The following is a 22,291-nucleotide window of genomic DNA, read 5'->3' as shown; positions in this document are numbered from 1 at the left end:
GGAACATCAACAACATCATCCTACATGGATTGTTATGACTTTGTATTTGCAAAGTCATATGTTGAAGCTTAGACCTGTGTTTTCAGCCTTGTCTTCTAATAAGCTAGAAACTTCAAGTAATCCCACAGAGGATACTTCAGTTAAATAAACTCTCAGAGCCCTACTTGAAGCTCTCTATGAAGATTATATTGCTTTGATCACATTCATTTCCTTGACTGGGAATCCCATTCTTTGACAAGGGATTAATGTCAGGACTTTACCTCCTTCTGCTGCTTAAGATCTTGACACACATGGATGACAGGATGGAAAGTGAAACTATTTTTTTTTCCTGCAGGAGTTCTCCTTTTCCGGCCAATGATTTTTCCTACTCTGCCACCCCCCATTATGTCCCAACACTTTATGGTGCTTTTGCTCTCATTTGTGGTCTACCAAATAGCTTGCACTTCAGTAGGCAAGCGTGCTTCCTTGCCAGTACGTGCAAACACGGCTGCTCCTACAGAGCCAGAGCACAGATGGGGCATGGAGCAATCTCTGTTGACCAGGTTAAGCAGGTGACCAAAAACCTGTGGGTGGCAAGTAAGATGGCAAACATGGGTCAGGCAATGGGAATTCAAAGAAATGATCCAAAGTTGAACTAAGTTCCTCAGTCAAGGTGTGCCCAGCTCCTGCAGCACAGAGTTGCTGTTCGTTGTATGTATCAGTGACAAAAATATCTAGAGTTGCAACAAGTCATGATAACACCTTTCTTCTCCAAAACATGCTTCAGAGCATGAACCTATCTCTGTCTATCTCCCACCAGAGGGTGAGAGGGATTACCTTGGTCTGGCAGTTGGTATCCATTTTGCAAGCATTTGACGCTGGTTGCTCTCAGAAACGGAAGATGCTGCTCTCACCTTGTCTAGCAACTTCTATAAACCAAGTAGCATCATACAGAAAATACAGAGCAAGAGTGAGAGAAAACGCTCCCTGTTGAAGAGCTGAGCTGTGGGAAGCAGCAGCTGTTGTTTAAGAGGGTCTTTCACACCTACGTCTGTAAGAGACGCCTGTGTGATGAGTTGGCAAACCCCCGCTGACTTCTCCTCACTCATGCAAGCCCTTCTCGGGAAAGGTCAGCTCCCTCTCTAAAGTGCTGATGGCACGCAAGGCTGTCTTGCTGTCTGACGCACGTTGGTAACCCTCTGTCCTCTAAAGCATGAGCGTGGGCTAGATTTTCTAAGCAGAAATCATGTTCTTAGCGGGAACATGGATGTCCTGTGTGACTTTAGACAAGCCAGAGACACGTTTATCTTCCTCAATTCTAGGTCCCCTCCTTGGACAGTCTGTAGCTCAAATCCTAAGAAACAAAACCCCAGCTCTATATGGGATGGACAGAGCAGGAGGAAGCCCATATAACTTACTGGAAAATGAAAAGAGAAAAGGATGTTTTTAGTGATTTTGAGCACAACCAATGAAATGAACTCAGAATAATTAATTCTCGGCTCATTTGCTGTTCCATATAGAAAGGCTCCCCAACTCTTGGGTGGCTAAGAGCCATCAAACCATCTCTCTGGCTTTTTCACAACCAGGCTATGTTCTTATTCTCAGCATGGACTTCCATTTCTGGCAGCTGATTATCTGTTTTTCTTCGAACCCGCAGCTGGGGGAAGTGCCTGTGGAGATGGTGTTTTTCTTTCTAAATCAGCAAGATTTTTTTTTTTTATTCTTCACAGTTTGCAACTTGATTGTAGCCAAAACTCACAGATCCCTGTTTGATTTGTTTTCTATCAATTCCATTCTTACTCATGAGTTTAAAAAATGAATAAATTCAGGTGATAAAACCAAAGTATTCCGCCACAGTTCATTATTTGGGTTGTAACATCTTATTTCATGTTTGTTTGCAAAGAGAAGCCTGTGGGAAGAGATAGAAAGTCGGAACCTCAGTGATCTTCTTCACAGGAGAGACAGAAATGGAAAGAATAAGAAATACAGAACAGCTTTTTGGCTGATACAAATCAGCATAGCTCTTTTGTTTTCAATAGACCTTTTCTGCTTTTGCCAGCTTCAGATCCATGTCTAATTTGTCTGCAGTGTGCTGACTAGTCATTTAGGTAGCAATCCCAGGGCAATCTAACTCTGTGGTGACGCCTCAGACTATGTATGAACAGAAGCACTTCAGAAAGAAAACCAGCGTTCTCTCTGTAATTGCACGTTATTCAAACATTTCTCTAATACAGATAACTTTATAAGCAGTACTAATATGCACAACAAAAAACAAATTAATGGTAATATAAAAATATGTTGGCTTTCTAAGTGAGTAGCTCCTATTGTATGTAGGACCATTTATGAATATTTTTGTCAAAGCATAAATCTTGAATAATACAAATGATGGATAATGTATCCATTTTGATTCCTCTCCGTTCATGAATTGTCCAGAAAGAGCAAGAATTTTTCTCAAATTTATCTGTGATTAAAACATTATTTGGCAAACGGTTCTTTCTGCACTCTAAGAGTTAAGACATTTGTCCAATATGCACTGTGGTGGTGAACCTTGGTTTGCTATATATTCTGCGATAATGTTCCTAATCTGACCTGCACAGACTGAAAGCTCATTTATAGCAACCGCTATTACCTCTTAGAAGAGGGTAGGTCACCCAGTTGTCAGCTGGACCTGTGCAAAATCAAGACTCTTCCTGAAAAGTGGCTGGAAAGCCTTTCCTGTGCTGGGGAAAAATGAGGCTGAGATGGGAGTTTGTTCCTGAATGGGCCCTCACCCTAAAGCCAGCAAGGGAATGGAAAGCAGAGCTGTTAACACTGAACATTGTTTGCTCGGACATTTTGGAGGAAGAGGGAATACTACAAAGTGGACCAGAAAGAAACCACGGGGTCAAAGTCCAGAAGGAATGGGCGTACCCAAGTGCAAGGTATAATGCTAAATGGAGAAAGACACATGCTTGGACGGGAACGCTACAGCCTTGTCAGCAAATAACAGTCCAAAGCACTGACTTAAGTATTGCACACAAAGCCATGCAGTGCTCTGCATTCAGCAGCACATCACACTTTTGAGATGCTGCACGATATCAGTAAGATTCTGAGGCAGAGCTGTGGACAGTAAGAGGCAGTGAAACCAAGGGAATTCATATATACATATCGATTTTTAAAAAATATTTATTTATAGAGTGTAGCAAAACTGACCGGACAAATTCAGTGGTACTAAGAACAAAAAGGTGATTAGGCTGAATATTCAAATTGATGAGTTCCATGGAGTCAAAGGAGATCTGTAAATCTAGTCCAAAGTAGATTGGTAAATCTTATAAATGGTACAGAGGCAGCATACTACACACTGACAGAAATACCGGAACAAAACTCAGAGGAATTAAAGGAAACAGATCAGTTTCCACTGATTCTAACAGGACCAGGATTTCATTTTCAGTCTATAATTCTATCTTAAGTATTTTTGCGTGGTCAAAATGACATAGCAAAATCAAATGCACAGGGTCAAAACATTAAACCAGGACCCATTTTGTGACAGTGGTCAAAATGATGCATTATAGTCTCTCATCTGTACTGATATGATAGTTATGTTATGCACTTGCATTTTGAGATCTTTTTCTGTGCAAAATTATCACTGGATAAACTGTGACTTCTGCCTACCCTTTCAAATCTCACAAGTAAAATGCACCATAAGATTAAAAAAAATAAATGTTAAGGGCATTGAGTAGACCAAAAATCTTGAAGCACCTTTCTTTGCCATTTGAATGCCATTCATTTCTTTAGCAAGATTTTTGTTCCCCATAACCTCAGCTTCTTGTTTCTGAGTTTCTATCAGTAAACAGTGGAAAAATGAAATACATGTAACTTCAGGATGACAAATTTAGTGTTAGCACAGGACACTCCATTCCCACTGTGACAATCTGTTCCCACCTCTTTCTGTGATGGGTGTATTTATCTGGGTGGTTTATGTTCAGAATTTTTAGGCCTTGTGGCTTGGCTGCCCATGAGATTAAACCCCCCCAAGAATGGCCTTCCATAACACTCCTACCTTCCATACTCCTAACTGCAATGTGATATATTTATTTAGTTGCTTACTGTACTAAGTCTTAATCCTCACCTTCAGGAGATGATGAAAAATTTCTTCACATGTTCTTCTGTACTCACCCCCAAATTTGCCTTAACATCATATTTGTGAAGGTATTTATCTGCCTTTTACTCTTCCTTTAAGACCTTAGTTTTCACATCTGTATAAAACAACAGGTCTTATAATTATCTTGATATCTGCAATTCAGTATCTTACTCAGGCAAAACTCCCATCGAGTTAATTGGTTTCAATGGGAGATTTATCTGAGTAGGAAGGGCAAGATTTGGCCTCAACAAGACTATAAATTCCAGTGTAAAACTCCGTAGTTGTTCAGAGGCTCATTCCTGTGACAACATCATCCTTCATGTTTCCTTTCCTGAATTCCTTTCCTATTCATAGCAGAAAAGCTTTCTGGCATCAAAATCAAATGATAATGCCCTGGCCATCTCCCAAAATCACTTTACGTCTTGTAGAAAGCATCGTTGTCTCCCCTGCTCTCAAAGGGAGTGTACAGCCTGCAAGATGTTGGGTGTCTACGTTTTGTTCGGAAAAGCCAGTTCTTTTCATGTAGGCAATAAATAGGCCCCGATAAGCAACTGTGACCCTGCCAAACTCACCAGTTGCTTTAGATGATGTAATAAGTACTTACAGTTCCAATAAATCCACACTGCAGTATTTAAGGTATTCTCGACAGTTTTGTAAGGAAGCACGGTGCTATGCAGCACCTACCGAGGGAACTTTGCCCGCTCGGCCCGAGCAGTGCTACCTAACTACAACGACACAACACAGGGATGATGTCCACCACTGCAGATTTCCCCTCTTTTTTCAGAATGCATTATGCCATACCTCTTTCTCTGTGTAATTCTCCTCTTTGTGAGAAAGCACAAACACTCAGGGTATTGCATGGTCCAAAATTACTTAAAATTTAATTTAATTAAAAAATTAAATGCAGCCTAATTCAACAGGCCATAGACCATATGCAGAAATTTTCATACTGCTAGCCTCTATAGCAAAGTACTCCTACAGTTTCTTATAACCACAGAGAAAACACATTTTTTCTTCATATCTGAGATCCCCAACATTTTCCATTCTTTCAAATGTTTCAGTTACTGAATTATATCTCCCTTTGCCAAGGAAATCTTGAGAAAACAAGTCAGTCATATAGTGCTTCCTGTAGGTCATCAAGTTCCTGCCTGTGCAGCCTAAAGGGAAAAGAGTCTTTCACAACCTAAAGCTCTACACTGAGGGTGTTTTAGCAGTGGTCCCTGTGCTCTCTGTCAAGCTACTGGATTTGGCACCTCAGAAGATCTCAGCAACTGCAGAACCACATGGACAACCTCTCATCTCTCAAACCTATGACATAAATCATTTAGGACCTTGTGAGTTAAATGCATCTGGAAATGAGATGGGAGCCACCCTGTTTAAAGGGACCAGGCTCTCTGCGGAAAGCCCCAGGGACTGAAAAGACTGCTGCACTCTTCACTAGTATCAAAACCTGGATGTTTTGGTAACAGATCTTCTCATAGATTTCAATGCAATAAAGAAAAAAAGGGTACAAACCCTGCTAACTAATGCTAGAGGCATTTTTGGTAAGAGGAGCTGGTACGATGTCCACTGTTCCTCCACTTCTTAGAGCATAAACTAGGTCTGAGCCTCAGCCACGTACTCACATCCAAGTTAGGCTCTAACCGATGTGATTCACTATTACCAAAAAGAGTAGAGATGGAAATACAGATCTGGGTATTGACTAAACAGACAGCACTGATGATGTGGCATTTCTTGATAGTCCTGCTCCACCCCCTGCCTGCCTCCCAGTAACCATATACATGCAGTGAATATATACAGGAGCAACAAAACAGAATTTAGTAGACTTGTTCCTGAGAAGACAATCATCCAGCATCATTTTGTTGGGACACCTCACAAAAAGGGAAAGGACCAGCTTAATTTTTAATCTTCTGGTCTGTAGATGTGTCCAGAGCAGGAGGGCACTCAGCAGCGCTTAAGACAAATAAGAAGTGCAAAAGAACCTGCGAGAAGACCTGATTTTCATTCACCTTGGCCAGGTCCTCCTTCCCTTCCCACTGCACTCGCTGTTCAAGCACCAGGCCTAGAAGCAAAATGATGGAGGTTAAAGACATTTCTGGAACCTAGAGCTCAATGTAGAGCTGGGGATGAGTTTTGCTATTTTACAAGTCACTTTCTTGACTGGTAAATCTCAAAACACAATATTTGAACTCTATGTCATACAATATATTTTGAAGAAAGGCTCTATACTTACACCGCGAAACAAACTCTTCATAGGCAAATAGTCTCACTTCTTTCATGTTAGCTTCCACTGGCCTCCAAGAAAAGAGAACTATCTCACAAAAATAGCCTTTTTGATGAGGACATAAACTAAGAAGTAAAGACTAAAATACTAGCTTTTGACCACTGTGAAATTTTTCCCACGTAGAGTAATTTTGCTTCTTAATGGAGTTCACACCGCTTACCACAAAACATCTGTGAATGAAATTGCTTGGTAAAATATAGCTTAGATTGAAAAACTACATTAGAATCAATAGGACACTAAATGATCTGTCATTCTTGAGCTTTGACCTTGTTGAGCACTGTAAGAGTGGAATGATCAGCATGTTCCAGGTAGGTTTTCCAAACACTGAGAAATGGTTCAGAAAATGGGTCATTAACACATTTTGTCATGTTATGCAATTTTCCCCTCCCCTCTAAACTGGGCTTTTTTCCAGGTCCAGTAGCCAACAATAAATCAATCACAGTCTCTCATAAGCCTTTTGACTTAAGTTTTATCCTGTAGGTTGGGTTGAAAACAGACCAGAAACCACTGCAGGAGGTGAGACAGGAGGGGACTAGTGGAGACTGCTGTTTAGGAGAGGATGTTTGCTCGACCCACAGCCATTCTTGTTGCCATTCTTTGTGGACTCCTCTTCATTATCTGTAACTGAATCTTCCTCCTCTTCATCGCTCCGGTCATCTTTCAAGTCCTAGGGAGAAGAAAGCACTGTGAGCATATTCTACATTGTGTTTGCTGTCAGATAAATTACAGGATTGCTATTATCAGTGCAATGCAAACCTTTCAAAAAGGCCTACAGATGCCTGAAAAGAAAGAGTCATTCATATCAATGCGACCTGGGTATCTTTACAGAGGCTTTTAAAAAACAATCAATTAATTTCATTAGTCAAGTACCCCAATGCCATTACAAGATGAAAAGATGGTGCATAAAAGTTCCAGATAATAAGACGCTCTCCCTTCTTGGAAATTCTTCATCATCCTCTGAAGACATAAAACTCTTCTCTCCTCCATTTGCCTCAGTGAAAAATATGCAATAAGGAACAAATCAAAGGGGAGCTGTAAAAACACTAGATAGTATCAGAACTGCCACCCAAAGCCACCTCCCAAGAAGACAGGGGCTGACATCCAAGAAGAGGCCAGCTAGCGCTTTAATCTTGTGGAGCCCAACATTCTTTAGACAAAATTTTCTCCATGACCTTGGCCCAGACACTTGACCTCTTCTTCCTTGTTTCCGCTTTCACTTGTAAAGTTGTGAGTAATCCCTGGGTGCTGTGGGATTAACAATTCTGAAGTGCAGGGAAGATGAAAAGAACATTGTATAAATGCTAAATATGATGAATACACTAGCAAAAACATAGGATTTGAGAGGTTGCCTGCTTCTGACAGGTGTAAGCTAAACAGTGACTGGTTGTGCCAGCAACTCCCGGTATTACCTTCGCTCAGAGAGACTTACTGACCCTAAAATGTTCTTCTCTGCCTGGTGGTGTATACATCACATCAGCATTTGCAAAGGGAAGGTCATGTTCCCATCCAGCTGTGGTTTTGGGTATATCACCTAGTCAGAATGACTGCTAAGGGAGTTGCCAGGGAGGAGGCGATGGTTGCTTTATTAGCAGGAATGAAATGGGGTCAGAAGGACATTCTGCCCTTGAGAAAATTCCTTCCCAGCTATACAGAAACAGCTTCTAATATTTGGCAGTCATTCTTCATACCCAAACAGTCAAACATGGCAGTTGCTAATGAATGTTTCTACCACATAGAGACAATATTGTGTCCACACAGATATTTCACAATAAAGTTAGGGAATTCTGTGCTGTGCAGGACAGTGAATAAAATCTAACATTGCTCTCTCTTATTTCTCCAGTCCTACCATAATCCAGGTCCTACAATGTGTTCAGGAGTTTGGTTCAAACAATGAAGGCTTTGGCATTAAAAACAAAAATCTCTATTTCTCTTTCAGTGCAACAAGCTTAGAAAAGCAGTACCTGCCTCTCATAACAACTCTGCATACCAGCTTATGGTCTCCTCCGCAGACTCAAGGTAGGATGCTCTAGTAAGAGACTGTAAATAGAATAAACACTTCCTTCTGCCTAAGTGGATGACTGAGAATGGAAAGGAGATCAAAGGAGGCACAAAAGAAACTTTCCCCACCTCCAGCTGTTTCCTGAGCCAGAATTGGTTTCTGTGTGTTTAGCAGCCTGCACTGGGTTTCTCTTCTAGTGACTTGTCCAGTCTTCCCTAGATCCCATGTAGAGTTTTAGTACACACAACACTCCAGGGCAAAAAAGTTGCATGCTAACTCCATGTTGCAGAAAGCACCATCCTCTTGTTTGCTTTGAGCTTAGCACCAGATAAACTTGCATGATACTCACCAGTTCTTGTGCTGGAAGAGACGGGCAACAGTCATTCCCTCTCCACCATCTCATGGTTTTATAGATAGCCCCTTTCGCCTTAGGCTGGGACTCAAAACTGGGGTCCTCACACTCTGAGGCTGACAATTTACCCACTAGCACACGGGTATCTAGTTTGTTAATGGCAACTCCCAAAGTTAAATAGGCAGGCATTGGGTGGTGTTAGTGTTCAGATACTGAAGACTGCAGGTCTTGTGGTGACTTTTCGTGATGCAAGGGTGTTTGGGCTCCAGGACGGTGTTTCTACCATCGGCTAGGAGTGACCTGAGGCTTTTCTTCTTAACAGAACACATCCCCTCCAGAGCTGTGCCCCTACAGACATGCTGGGACCCCTCCTTTGCTCATAAATCTGTTTTCCTTGTCATCTGTCTGGACTTCAACTAAGCAGGCACAGGCTGCACGCCCTTCCTGCTCCAAGCGTGTGTGCCAAGGTCAGTGATGAGATGCAAAGAGGAGAAACCAGTGTTGTCCCTGCCCACCCTGTATCTGCTCTCTGAATGCACTGACAATTACACTTGCAGCCTGCTATTCTGGGGTCTTTCTTCAGCACCAAATTTATACAGAGAAAATAAATGACAGCTCAGTAATAACTCATCCAATTGCAATTTCATATCCCCTTTATATATTACATTTCTAGCAAGATGTATAGGGCTAGAAAGAAAATTAAAACTAAACTCTGTCTCATCAGAAACTATAAACTTCCTGGAGCTTTTCTTTTGCCTTTTCCCTAACAACATATAACGGGTATAAAAACAAACAAATCTTACTGTAAATACTGTAAAATAAACTTGGCATGCCATCAGTTAGAGAAAAGAAAAGACAGCCTTTCCCACACAAACAATTTATGAGGTTCTGCCTCTTTCAGATCACCTCTCTCACTCCTGTTAGTTTTGTGATTTGTATTTACAGTTAAAGACAAATGTTTTGGGAGGTTACTTTTTTGCCACCGGAAATGTTTCAGAAACAAATGCAAATCAAATGTGAGTACAGGGTCTGATACAGAGTCTGCTGGACTCATGGGAAATGCTCTCATCTTCTTGTGCAGTGTCTGGATGGGGCTGAAAATGTGGGGAGCAATGTGGGAAGGAGTGCTTTTGCTCCCAGTCTGAAGAGGCCTGGAGACAGCGAAGTTCCTGAGTGCCTATTTCATTCTGAGCATCTCATTATGCCCCACAGAGGTTGTTGGTGCTCAAGCATGTGCTGAAGAATAGCTGGTGATCTGCTTGGCTTTGAGCAACAGCTAATATGTGGCATCAATTCCTGTTTCCTATAGGAATGGGTTGGTGTTTACGGAATGGAACTGGAAGCTCAGATATAATCTGTTTCCCAGTTTTAATGCTGTCAAGCTACAGGCTCTGATAAAAGGCACTATCTGTAGTAATTTAAAAACACGTGAATGTTAGCGTCCAGGACACTACAAACCCCTGTATTTGAGATAATGTCTTACATATTTCAAGGCAGCAGGAGTTAAATTTCTTTGTGATCTGAAGCAACCATTACAGAGCAAATTTGCTTAATTCTGGGAAAGAGCACTATTTCTGAAATCCTGATATTGATCTAGAAGAAATGCTGCTGAATCAAATCTAAATTTTTGTTATCTTTCCAATCATGAACCTGCTTTGTAACTAAGTGCCTTGAAAAATCCTTATTTCAGAAGAGTCTGGCCATTTTTATCCAACTTGCTTAAGTGACTGGAATGCAACAGAAGTGAAGAGAGGACAGACCTTAAACAGCAGTAGCTTCATCTGTAACTAGAAAACAAAACAAATCTGTCCTTGCAAGCTGTTTACAATAGACTATTATAAATATATTAAGATATCATAAGTTTATGCCTCTGTTAACTTTGACCTTCTAAGAATGACAAATAATATGACACTTCTAGGGTTTTCCCTACTTTAATGCCAAAATATTTTCTGTGACCCCTGCACATCATATATCATAGTTCTGTTTTCCAACACAAAGACTCTGCTCTTACTGTCCCTGAGCAATGACAGATGATTATACTATCAAAAACACAAGAGCTGGAAAACTGTAAATGCAACAACTGAGGCCGTCATTAATTCTCAATCCTTTGGTTTAATGGTATCAGCTGCATTTATTATACTTCAGAAGGTTTAGGGTAACAGACAAAATGGATGTCTATGTTTTATGTTCTGGATGACTAACCAATTTAATCTTTCTAAGTGGATGAATGGTTTCAAGGTTTATGAGAAGCAACACTAATGCTATAAAGTCTGCAAGAGAGCCATTTGTAGTGAGGCCAAAGCCGCAAACTTTTATAATCTTTTTTCCTTTTGTTTAACCCTTCCACCTGCTGCTCAGTCTGCCTCTTTTAGTTAAATGAACTGAATTTGTTAAGGTATTTTGGCTTCTTGCATTTCACTGCTGTTAGTATCATTCAAGTCATTTGCACCACATCTTATTACATGAATGGTAAAGGAGCTTCAACAGGGAGGAAGGGCCTGATTAAATCATATGTGCAATACCTTAATAACATTGACTTTGGTTGAATCTGTTCCCTATTTTTGCCAACATGAGAATGAGGTCTAATTTGTTCATCTAAGGGAAAGAAAGACCTCCTTTCTCACCAAATTCTCATTAAAAGAAAGAGAAAAGAAAGGAAAACAAGAACAAGAGAGATATAAGTAAATTATTTGCGGGCTAAAGTATGTCAGCTTCATCATCCAGTTTGACCTCTTGCATAACACAAGATGTGACCCAGTTGTGCTCATACTGATGCAAGGTACTGGGCTAACCTACACGTCTTAAACAGGAAGGCACCCATGTCATGTATGAAGACATCAAGAGAAGGGAAATCCACTATCCTCCTTAAAAGTTTGCTTCAATATTTAGTTAGCCAAACACAAAGACTAGTCTGGATTGATAGGGTTTAAAATTTAGCCTTTGACTGTTGTCATGGTATTCTGTAAATTAAAAAGCTCTTGTCATGCTGCCTTTTCTCCATTTTGCAGATTCTCTGGACCAACAGCAACCATAACTATGCCACGTCCAGGGCAGCTAGGAGGAACAGCCATGTATATGCCAGGCATCAACTTCAGTGTTACTTCAGTGCAACTTTGGTTGCATTCATTTCAGTCCAATAATAATGATTCATGTTTTTGCTCACTGACTATTCTAGACATGGTTATAATGGGAGTCGTTATTTCAGCAGAGTGGAAGTGACTTCTGTGCTCACTTTGGCATTTGTGAGGCTAAAAACCCATGAATTATAAAACATCAAAGATTGTAAGTTGTCAGTAACTGAATTGAGTGAAACCAGTGCAATTCTTCCTTAACTTTTCCAGAGAAAATGCCACAGTTCTGGCACATAAACAAATTGCAACACCAGTAGCAGCTTCTGCCCTGATAGTACCTCTCAGAATCCACATCATCACGCAGGCTAATATAGTATTTAGAGAGAGTTACACTCTCCATTGGAGCTGTTGGTTACATCACCCTAATCATACTCATACTGATGTAATCACATCCGTTCGGGCGTACCACTTTTTAACTCTGCCTCCATAATCACAGCTGACCCAGTGCATCACAGCTTAGTCCATTCATTGCCCAGATAACAGAGATCTCATATTGCAAAACACGACATCAGCCAGCTCGTCGTAAGCTGACCCTGAAAACGACCCTTCACCTGAGATGAGCTGGGTCATATGCTTACACAGGAACACACAGCTGTAACTCGTACCTGCCACAGAAGATGTATTTTTTTCATTTTTGTTCCATGTATGGATTACAGCTGTGTGGTTGTGCACGATCACTGAACCCACAAGTAGTCTCTGGCACATCATAGACACAGGGAAAACCAGGGCGCTCTCATGAAGACAGTAGGGTTTAAGGACCTACATTTGGGCCTTTTAGGGTAAGTGTAATTTACCTCCACACAATTAGCTGGATTCTTTCTGCCAGGTACACATACGTAAGGACCATTCACAGCTAAATCTGGAATTTTAATTATGTGTTTTCTGATTTAGTGAAATTTAGATTTGGGGATTTTCAAATATTTATTTTTATCCTTAAATTGGAATTGCCTGACTCTTAAATGTATCTTCCATTACAATCAGCATGTCCTAAATCTTGTACCTTAATTCTACTTTGAGAATATTCTCATTTAAATATCTATATAGCTATTGACTAGATCTTGATTTCTCAATGTAAAGTCAATAAATTCCACAGCACCTGCACATATGGAAACAGCTTGCAATACAAAGATGAAAGCTATTAGCCAGGTCAGCAACCACTGACTCAAATAAGAGAGATAATAAACAAGAGAGATAATAAAAAGTGAGTCCAAATAGATAGAAGGGGGTACTTTTCTAACAAACAATACTATAAAGTTGATGAACCTCTGAGTTCAACATGTTTAGTTCAACATGAATAATTCAACTCAGCTGACATATGACTTAATATGTCTTTACTTTCCTGCGGAGACTAAGTAATATACATTTGGATTCAAGCAAACTGTTCTAAATTTCCAGCCTGGAAGATTTTATTGGAAAATATATTTCCCTTTTTAGCCTATACACACTAGTCAACATAAATAATGTCAATCTTCAGTGGAAGATGTGCTGTCAGACTTTGCTTTCTACAGTTTTTAAATGAAGATGCAGACTCTCTAGACTAATTATACTGGACATCTTGTGGCCAAAACTCCTTTTATTGACTCTCTCCCTTCTATGGAATATCCATTCCCCAAGTTTCCCATTGGGAATTTTCCAAGGGCACTCAAGGAAGATGTGTGAAAGACAAAGGAAAAGTCACACTAATTCCACAAATATTGAAAAGAGTAACCTCATAAAACTAGATGTCACTGTTAGAATACGTCCCTGATTTCAACTGAAGGAATAAATTTAATCTCAGAAAATATCACTTGCATTATCACTCAGCATAACACATCTGTAACTGGAGCTGTAATACCTTGACTGTTCAGAAGAAATAAATCATTGTTTACAGTTAATCAAGTGCTCTGTGGTTTCAATAAAGTCTGCTAGCTGTGTTATTGAAATCCACTAACTAAACCTTGCACTCAAGTGTATGAGGCTTTACGATAATGTCAAAAGCCCAGGAGGTACTGAGTGAGTCATAATGTCCCACTGCTTTTTGAATTATTCCAGTTTTAAATCCACAGTTGGCAAAGAAACAAAGAACAGTATAATAAGCATTTGATGCTGTTCTGTATAGTGAACTTTTTTTTACCCTAGGACAGAACTTGCATTAAGCCAAGGAGTTCAGTGTTATGAACCTTTATCAGAACATGCAATTTTAGTCCTTATAAATGCTTTTTTGGCTACAAAACAGATGATCAGGCAGTCACACTTTTCTTACTTAGCAAGGTATGATACTGCACTTAGGCTGAATGCTTTGAAACACCATAACTGCTAAAGAATGTGCTCACAGAAGCCTAATAGCACTATGAATCTAGCCTCAAACTGCAAGTATAAAACTAGGGAAAAGAGGCACTTCTCTCCTATATATTGGGTCTATTTAAGGCACTCATTCCTCTGCTTTAAGCGTTAGGAGATATTCCATTCCTTGCATGATGTATCTAAAGTTTTACCCCCACACAACAAAATATCAAACTAATTTTCAAGTCAAATATTTAACAACTGTCTTTTCATTTCACATTCATATCAGTATACACAAGACCTAAAATTGTTTCAACACAGCATTTCTAACCCCCCGATGTCGAGGCTGGATATAGAGCACGTCAAGAAGTAGCTAGTGAGCAAAGTTTATTGAGTAGCATCAGAAGTCCCTGAGACTTGTGCGTTTAAGTCACTTAGTGGGGGGGTTTATTGCAGCTAAGTTCAGCCTTCTAAAAGTTAGGTATCTACTCAAAGGTCACTTAGGGCCTCTGTGTAACCAACAGAAAGAGAAAACAAGTGTCCCCAGAGGGTGACCTGTCCCACCACTGGTGAGGTGGCAACGCTGGACACAGCAAATTACACGCTAAAGAAATTCCAGCCTCTCTTCTTCCGCTCACTGCAGAGGGACTCTTTATCTTGGGCAAGACACAGCTTTTAGCTGGCTGAAGTTAGGTGAGACAAATCCCACCCTCATGTGCTGCATATCCACCACTGCCTCTCTGCCTAAAGCAAATACAGTCAGCTCCAGAATTAAAGCAGGCATGTCTAGTCATTCCCTACGTTTTATGCTCATGGTCATTACACTTAATCCTTCTTGCTCCAAGTGACTTCTTCAAAGGTTAGAAGTTAGTTAACTCTCTTACTATAATCTTTTATCAGTGATAAATATTGGCAAAACATCAAAATTATGTATGAATAGTTACTGGATGGTCAAAAGAGACTTTTTTTCTTTTTTTTTTTTGATGATGTGAACTTTATAGTGTGCTGTGCCTGATCAAAGGTTTTTAGAAGTGTGTTTCAGAGTCGAGGCTGCTCCTGTTAGGATTTCCTGCCTCATTCTCACGTAATAGGGATTATGGAGCACTCTCAGGTCTACTCAGCGAAACATATTTTCTTTAAATACAAGATAGAACCACTTCCTTCATCAACTGAAGTTAATCTGCAATTAACTAATGTTAATTCAGACATATCTCTTCCTTTTTAAAAAATCTTGATTCAACAGACTGCAGTACTGGGAATCCCTCTGAAAGTATGAGGATTACTCATCCTGTAACAAACTCACAATGCAAACATCTGCAGCGTATATTGAAAGTAGTAAATGGAGGGATCAGAAAGTTTTGTAGGAGGCTGAGGGTTTGTTCTATGGACTAATTTTTGGCAATTGAAAAAATAAATACATATGCACACTATTTTTTATATAAATATAATATATTTAAAATATATTATATATATTTATAATTTGTATATAGATGCATATATATAAAACTAGCAACAAATGGAAGATTTCATAAATAGCCTGCCAGAAAATTAAAAGATATGAGCAGTTAACAATGGAAGCCAGAAGAACTGTCAGCAAATGCCCTTCTGGGGACAGCAAGGTAAATCAATGAATTGGAAAGCAAAAATTTGACCAGCATCTGTCTTTTATCTGAGTTAGCAATCTTCACATAAAGAGAATTCATTTAGATCAGGGATTTACTAAAAGCAAAGCTGCCTTGTGCCAGACACAGACAGTCAGAGAGAGGGGTGGGGGTGGTTGTTTGGCCAGAGCTATTGCTGGTGAAAAGTAGCGCAATCCCATCGGCTTGGAGCGGAGCCGTGCTCATTTATACCAGCTGAGAGCCTGGCCTCGCATCAACACGCAGTTCTCAGTCCTACCGAACTGGCCGGGGCGGGAAGCTTCGTTTTCACAATTACTTATAGTTTTGATTTTCTATTCTCAGAGGCAGTGGTCATCTGCAGCTCCTACTGAAGTCAAACTCAGCAGTTTCGGGAACATCAGACTAACTAAACAATTTTTATGCAATACATAAAAGCCCCATTTATGGCACAGCTAATATAAGAGGCAGAGGGAGCCTCCACACACCCAATTTGTTGGAATACGGCCAGGGAACCGAGTCTGCTCTTGCATAGTCTTGTGTGTGCATAACAGGGCTGTGGAAGGGCGCTTCATCCTAACACTCCTGCCCCAGCGTACGTTCGCAAGCCCACCTATTCCCATCAGATGCTCGGGAATAAATTTCCTCAGTTTCTCATTAGTTCCTTCCTCCATAATGATCATAACGGTCCTTAACTCAAATTTTTCTAAACTTTAACTGACATTTATAAAATATTTGAAGCTTCTCAAGTGAAAGGTGGTGTGGAATTATGGGCATTTTTAACAGAGTTGGTTTAAAAAAATCAGAATTCCAACAAAAAATATCACTGCTGTTTTGAAATCTGAGAAGCACATTTTAGTGTATGGTATAACATACCACCCTGGAAGCTGTTGTTCAGATCCTGACCCCCTTCCATAACCTGGAGTAAAAAGCAGAGATTTAAACAGTCATCTGCCTTCTGACTCGCAGGGCCAGGAAGTGAGCTGGTGGAGGCAAAGGAAAGCAGGCAGCGCTCTCGGATGGGTACGTGACATTTGTGCTGCAGAGAAGAACTGCTGGGTTTTCCTCTTTCACCTTCACAGACTTTGCTGGATTAGGAGCTTTACCTACACATTGCTGAGGTCAGCTTTGACTTCAACCCCCCGGCAGCGGTAGGACTCCCGAGTGCCCCAGGGTGCGTGCAGTGGCTTTCTTTTTGCCTGTTGCTCTGAATACTGGCCAGCAAACCTTGTATTCTTTTATGCTTTCTTCTGCCTGCCTCTTACCCCTCCTCCCCCCGATAAATTTGGCAGCATTAAGTGGGACATGTAGCCAGGCTTTGGGCTTAACGAGATTGCTGTAGCAGAATGGGAAATATGCAGATGAAAGAAAGTCATAACAGGAAGTAATTTCCCTTTACTAGGGCATGAGCCTTCATGCTGCTGACTGGGCTGGCTAGCTCCCATCTCCAGGCTATTAAAAAGTTGATGTCCCAAAGGCAATAATTTGAATCGACTCGGAAGGTTCCCAGATAGGCTGGTTTTCATCTCTACGAGGGAAGACTTTTATTTGCCCTATTTTGTTCCCCTAATAAGCCATCCTCATGAGAAAATACGCTACAAATATTTATCCATTGAGAATCAACAAATTCAGCTTCTCCACAACCTATCTTCCTTTAAAATGGGGGAAAGGCAACCCATGCTAATCTGGTTCAATCTGATTTGTGTTTGCGCTAAAGCTTCATCCAGGGAACTCAAATTCTGAAGTGTGGCATCAGTGAGTACTAGCCTTTGCCAGTCTCGAAAGTCACCCCAAAATCTGCCGTGAAAGCTTTTCAGCAACTTCCCAGTCCCACACAGTCATTAAAATGGTAACCAGCTAGATTGTCATTATTCTCTACAATACATTATTGCTTTTAAGAGGACTACTCGGAATTAAGGCAGGCTCACGTCTCTGGTCCATTGTATCAATACCCTAATTGCCATCGGCACAGTACCGGCTTTACAAGAAAAGAAAAGACAAAACCTGCATGTCTCTAGTTTGGGAAACTAAACGCTGCCCTCTGTGTAACTCCTGCAGAATGGCATTTTGCCGAAATGGACCGCTTCTTGCTGAACGTGTTAATTCTCATTAAACTTCATGTTCTGATTTTGAAGCAGTAGAAACTGTTTTCAGGACATTTACCAAAAAGAAAAAAAAAAAATCAGCTGAAAGTCTGACTTTTTAGGAGTCGGGTAAACTGCTGTGCATGCCAAAACTGCATATACATTTCATTTCATGCTTCATTTTCACATCCCAGTAATTGCACAGTGCCTAGAAGCGCAGCGCTGTTGGGCATGATCAGGGTCATGCGATGACCCTTCACAGCTGAAGTTAAAAATCTGAGCTTATTAGCTGGGAGCTCTCAGACTCGGTTCACCTATGGTGTCTCTAGCCACACTGAACAGCACACAACCCAAGCGCACGAACACTGTTTTGAATTTTATTTGCCCCCCAAGAGCTTTAAAATGTAATCTTCTTAGAGGCTATTTTACTTTCATGTTACATAGGGTTCCCCCCTTCCCCTCATAGTTTAGAAATAAGATTTCTGTCTAGGATTAAATAGCTCAAGTTATTGTACTGCTCAGTGAGAAAGTCAGTGCTGCCTCCGCTGCCAGAACAGCCGAGTGTTGGCAGTCGCAGCTCTCCTGGGCGAACGCAGGCTGAAGAGTGACTGTCACGTAATAAAGGTGAACCGGTAGATTCTTGCTGCTGTGGATCCATGGGGTAACTCTAAAGGACATAAAGTTTAATTCTAAAGGTAACTAAGGAAAGCAAAGCAACTGCCAGGTGGCTTAAATCTGTCCTACAGAAGTCTGCACTTCCATTGGAAAATGTTTAAGGACCTGCACACCAAAAATAAAAAAATTGAAAACCATTGCTTTAAATTATGTGCTCTGGGCCTCCGTTTGGGGAGCAAGAAAACTCTCACCCAAGTTCAGCACTGAAATTCCATACTCCCAGCGCCCATGTGGTTACAAAATATGACATTCAAATTAATTATTAGAAATAAAGGTAGCTTGATGCAAACAGATCAAGCACCAAAAGGTAAGGGGAAGCAAGAATAAAAGGATTCCAGACTGGGCCCGGGGAAGGAAAGTTCTGCAGAAGTTGATCGAGGTGGGTCTGAACAGCTTCAGCCTAAATCAAGGCATCTGACCAGGGCAGGTAGTACAGCCTCTGGGAACTGTATAAACTTAATGGAAAAACTTGCACAAAGGGTTATAGCAAGTCTCTAAAGAGGTAAATTCACAACAGCTTAGGTCAGATAGAAAGAACCATAGGGCAGCACTTCTGCAGGTGTAAAGAAGCGTTATTCTTCAATATAAGGGGTGAGGGCATGTTTTACAAGAGCAAACTGTCTGTGTCCCAAAGGACTGTCAAGCTTAAGCCTTTTCTACACGTTAATATTGAAACATCTGAAGTATGCAGTCCATGGGCACACTTTTAGGGATCCAGTTTTCTAGTATATGCTATTTTGATACATAAAAGAAAATAACTGGTTTAAGGAGTCTTTATATGGCTAACCACTTTCACGGCAAGGACTGTACTGGCAAGCCACTATCAGTAAATAAGCAGAAAAAAAAAAAAGGCAGAGTTATGGCAGTACAAGAGCAATCTTCAGACAAAACAAAATGCTGAAGTAAAAGAATGAGTGCTGGATGGGGCAGAAGTATCATAGCACGTACTTCACAGCTCTTATTTCAACTCTAAAATAGTATTTTCTTATCATTTTCAGCTATCCATACTCTATCATTAGTCATTCTTTGAATGCTAACTCCCACTGTTCCCTTAGGATTTGGGGCTGAAAAAGGAATGAATAAACCATGAGCAAGGACATGCCCAGAGTCTTTAAAAAAACTTGTTTACTGAGCACAAAATATCAAAGGAATCTTGCAAATATGGAGGTGATGCCAGCCAGTTTTTAAAGCAAATGACAAGTTCAAAAGCATGATCTATGGAGCTGCAGGACCCCCGGGGTATTTTCTATTCCAGGAAAAGGAAAGAACCAAGGTGAGTTAAACAAAACAGTGGCTGATGGCTCCTAAATCATAGTCACCATTAGGAAGAAGCTCATTGCCGTGCTTGAAGACAGTCTGACGGCAGCAAAACAATTAGAAGAGCAAAATGAGCAGGAAAACATACTCTTGGTCACGTTACAGGACTGTTAAAAACTGCCGTTACCTTCTGCCATTGATGGACTTTGCATCAGCCCTCAAGTATCTGAGTCATGTGGACATCATGCCCATTTCCTACAACTTACACATATTTTTCAAGATTTAAAGCACCATAGTCTCAAAACCTTAACTCACTGAGTAATGGTTTTAACATATATTTTACATCTTAATTTGCCATAATAATGTGGCTATAAGCCGCTGTCATTCGCTCCCTCTTTCTGACCTTGGAAATAAAACGTTTAATCTCCATGGGATTTTCCTGGCGAGATATTTTAAATCAGTGCATATGCACATACTTCTCTATATGTTTTTTCAATTTTCCTAAAATATTCTCATATGTGCAGACATGATGACTAGACATGTTTCAGTGGTGCTTGAAACTTGATACAAGTGGGCAATTTAACCATGTAATTGAACAATATTGCAGAAACACACGGAGTCTCCTAGCAACAAAAGGCCTTGGACATCAAGATGGCAGCCAGCAGCTTAACATTGCAATCGCCTGACCTCGCTTGAAAAGAAATTACGCTGAAAAACGTCCTTCCTCCTCTTGCAGCACAACCGACCTAAGATAAATGGCTCCAGGTCTGACCTTGAAGGGCTTTTCTTACATACGTGTGCCTTACTCGTAAACAGTGCCATGAAACGGCCTGCGAGAAAGGAGTCAAATCCTAACTTACCTTATTCAGGTGTTTTTTATGTTGTACAGAAGTAAGAGCAAGGGTTGCTTGGAAAAGAATGCAATACTTCTGTTCCCTCAAATTTTCCCCTCACAGAAAACAAAGAGCTATAAAGTATGCAAACTTAAAGCAAAGTAGCCGTAAGCATCGCTCAGCTTGCGGCGACGGATTTCCGCGGAGCAGGGATCATTTCTGCGCCGCATGACCGGTGCAGGCACCCGAGGAAACGCGATGCAGAGGGACAGAGCAAGAGACTCTCCTCCCGTCTTCCCTTTCTGCCTTGTTTTTGTTTGCCTCTGGCTGCGGTTTTTGGGAGGAGGGAGATTGCAAGGTTTTTAGTCCAAGCTGGTTTTTATTCAAACGAGTCAGCTGAGCAATTATTCCAGAGAGACCAAGGATGATTTTCCCCGTTATTAGTGCAGAGGGGAGGGGGCAGCCAAGATGCAGACTTTTGGGGGGGGGTATAGGACTCGCTGGAGAGCTGGGCTCTCTCACTTACGTTCCCTGCTGAGTCCCAGACTTCAGAGGTGACCCGGAAAGTCCTTTAACCTGTGCTTCAGCAAGGGACAACAGCACTTCCCATGGAGAATAAATGCATTAAAGTCCATTGACTTTCCGACAGTACGGTGATAGGGTCAGAAGGGTACAACCAGGGGAGACACCGGCCTCCTGGAAGGATGCAGGAGCTGCTGGCTGCTGCGCTGCAGTGACTCTCCCCAGGGACCCGCCAACACACACGGCTCAGGACACTGAAAAAATCCCTTACACCCTTGCTGCACTCAGAGCTTCTGCAGGGCTCGTATAGTTAAACAACAACATCAGTCCCTATTCCCAGTTACATCATGACTTTGTTTTTCCATTTGAAGTAGCTGACTGTTGCTTCAAGAAAAAAAATGTCAAAAATTGCCTGTTTTCTGAATGAAAGCTTTAAAGTCTCGGGCACAGAAACAAAACCCTCCTAATACGAGGGCGATGGTTTACTGGTATTCCGCTAAAATAGCAACAGCTATTTGTGTGGAGTATGTCTGTAATAAATGTGTTGGTATAAAAACGCTGCCTTGCACACACCATTCTTTTCAACGTTGCCTTTACAGCTCTGGAGGCACTGGCTGCTTTCACAGCCAAGTTTGCCACTGCTATGGAAAACAGGCTGCACATGCAAGCCAGCTGAAGTCATGCAGACTGAGAAGGGCTAGGGCTGCTGCCGCTGCTGCCACTGTAAAAATGTTATTTGGAAACCGCCTTCTCGGAGCGCTGTATAAGGAATCAAAAATCCACGGTAAGGATGGAGGCTCGATGCTCTCCCATTTTTTAGCAATGACTAATACAAAAAAGCTCTTATCTCAAAATAAAGCATTTCTGTCCCTTACAAAGGCATAGAAGCAGGCAGGGCAGAATGGCCTTAAATAGCTGGCCAAAAAATGTCCTTTTCACCACTGTATCTGAAGACATTCTTGCAATGCACTCTCATAACCTCAGCCAGTGTGGATGGGAAACTATGCCAATGCCCTCCTCTTCCTCAGCTGCAAAGCAGGCAGGAGCTCTCTCTTGATTTCATCAAGAAACAGTTGTGTGAAAAGGTCCACCATTATCGCAGGCTCTGCATACAGTGAACACTCGTTCCACGTGTACGGAATAGATACCCCTCCTAATTTCATGGTGTTTTGTG

General features: G+C 41.1%; 1 protein-coding gene across 1 annotated transcript in view; it reads right to left on the bottom strand.

Annotated features, from left to right (window-relative positions):
- Nucleotides 1-3,126: 3,126 nt before the first annotated feature.
- Nucleotides 3,127-22,291, bottom strand: part of CERS3 (ceramide synthase 3) — a 47,844-nt gene continuing 28,679 nt past the window's right edge. Inside the window, exon 12 of the mRNA XM_067305923.1 lies at nt 3,127-7,050. Within this exon, the coding sequence (XP_067162024.1) occupies nt 6,916-7,050 (135 nt within the window). The 3' untranslated portion in view covers nt 3,127-6,915. The remainder of the gene's footprint in view (nt 7,051-22,291) is intronic.

The sequence above is a fragment of the Apteryx mantelli genome, chromosome 15 (genome assembly GCF_036417845.1).
Source record: "Apteryx mantelli isolate bAptMan1 chromosome 15, bAptMan1.hap1, whole genome shotgun sequence".
Lineage (NCBI taxonomy): Eukaryota > Metazoa > Chordata > Aves > Apterygiformes > Apterygidae > Apteryx > Apteryx mantelli.
This window is presented reverse-complemented; position numbering and strand designations above follow the sequence as displayed.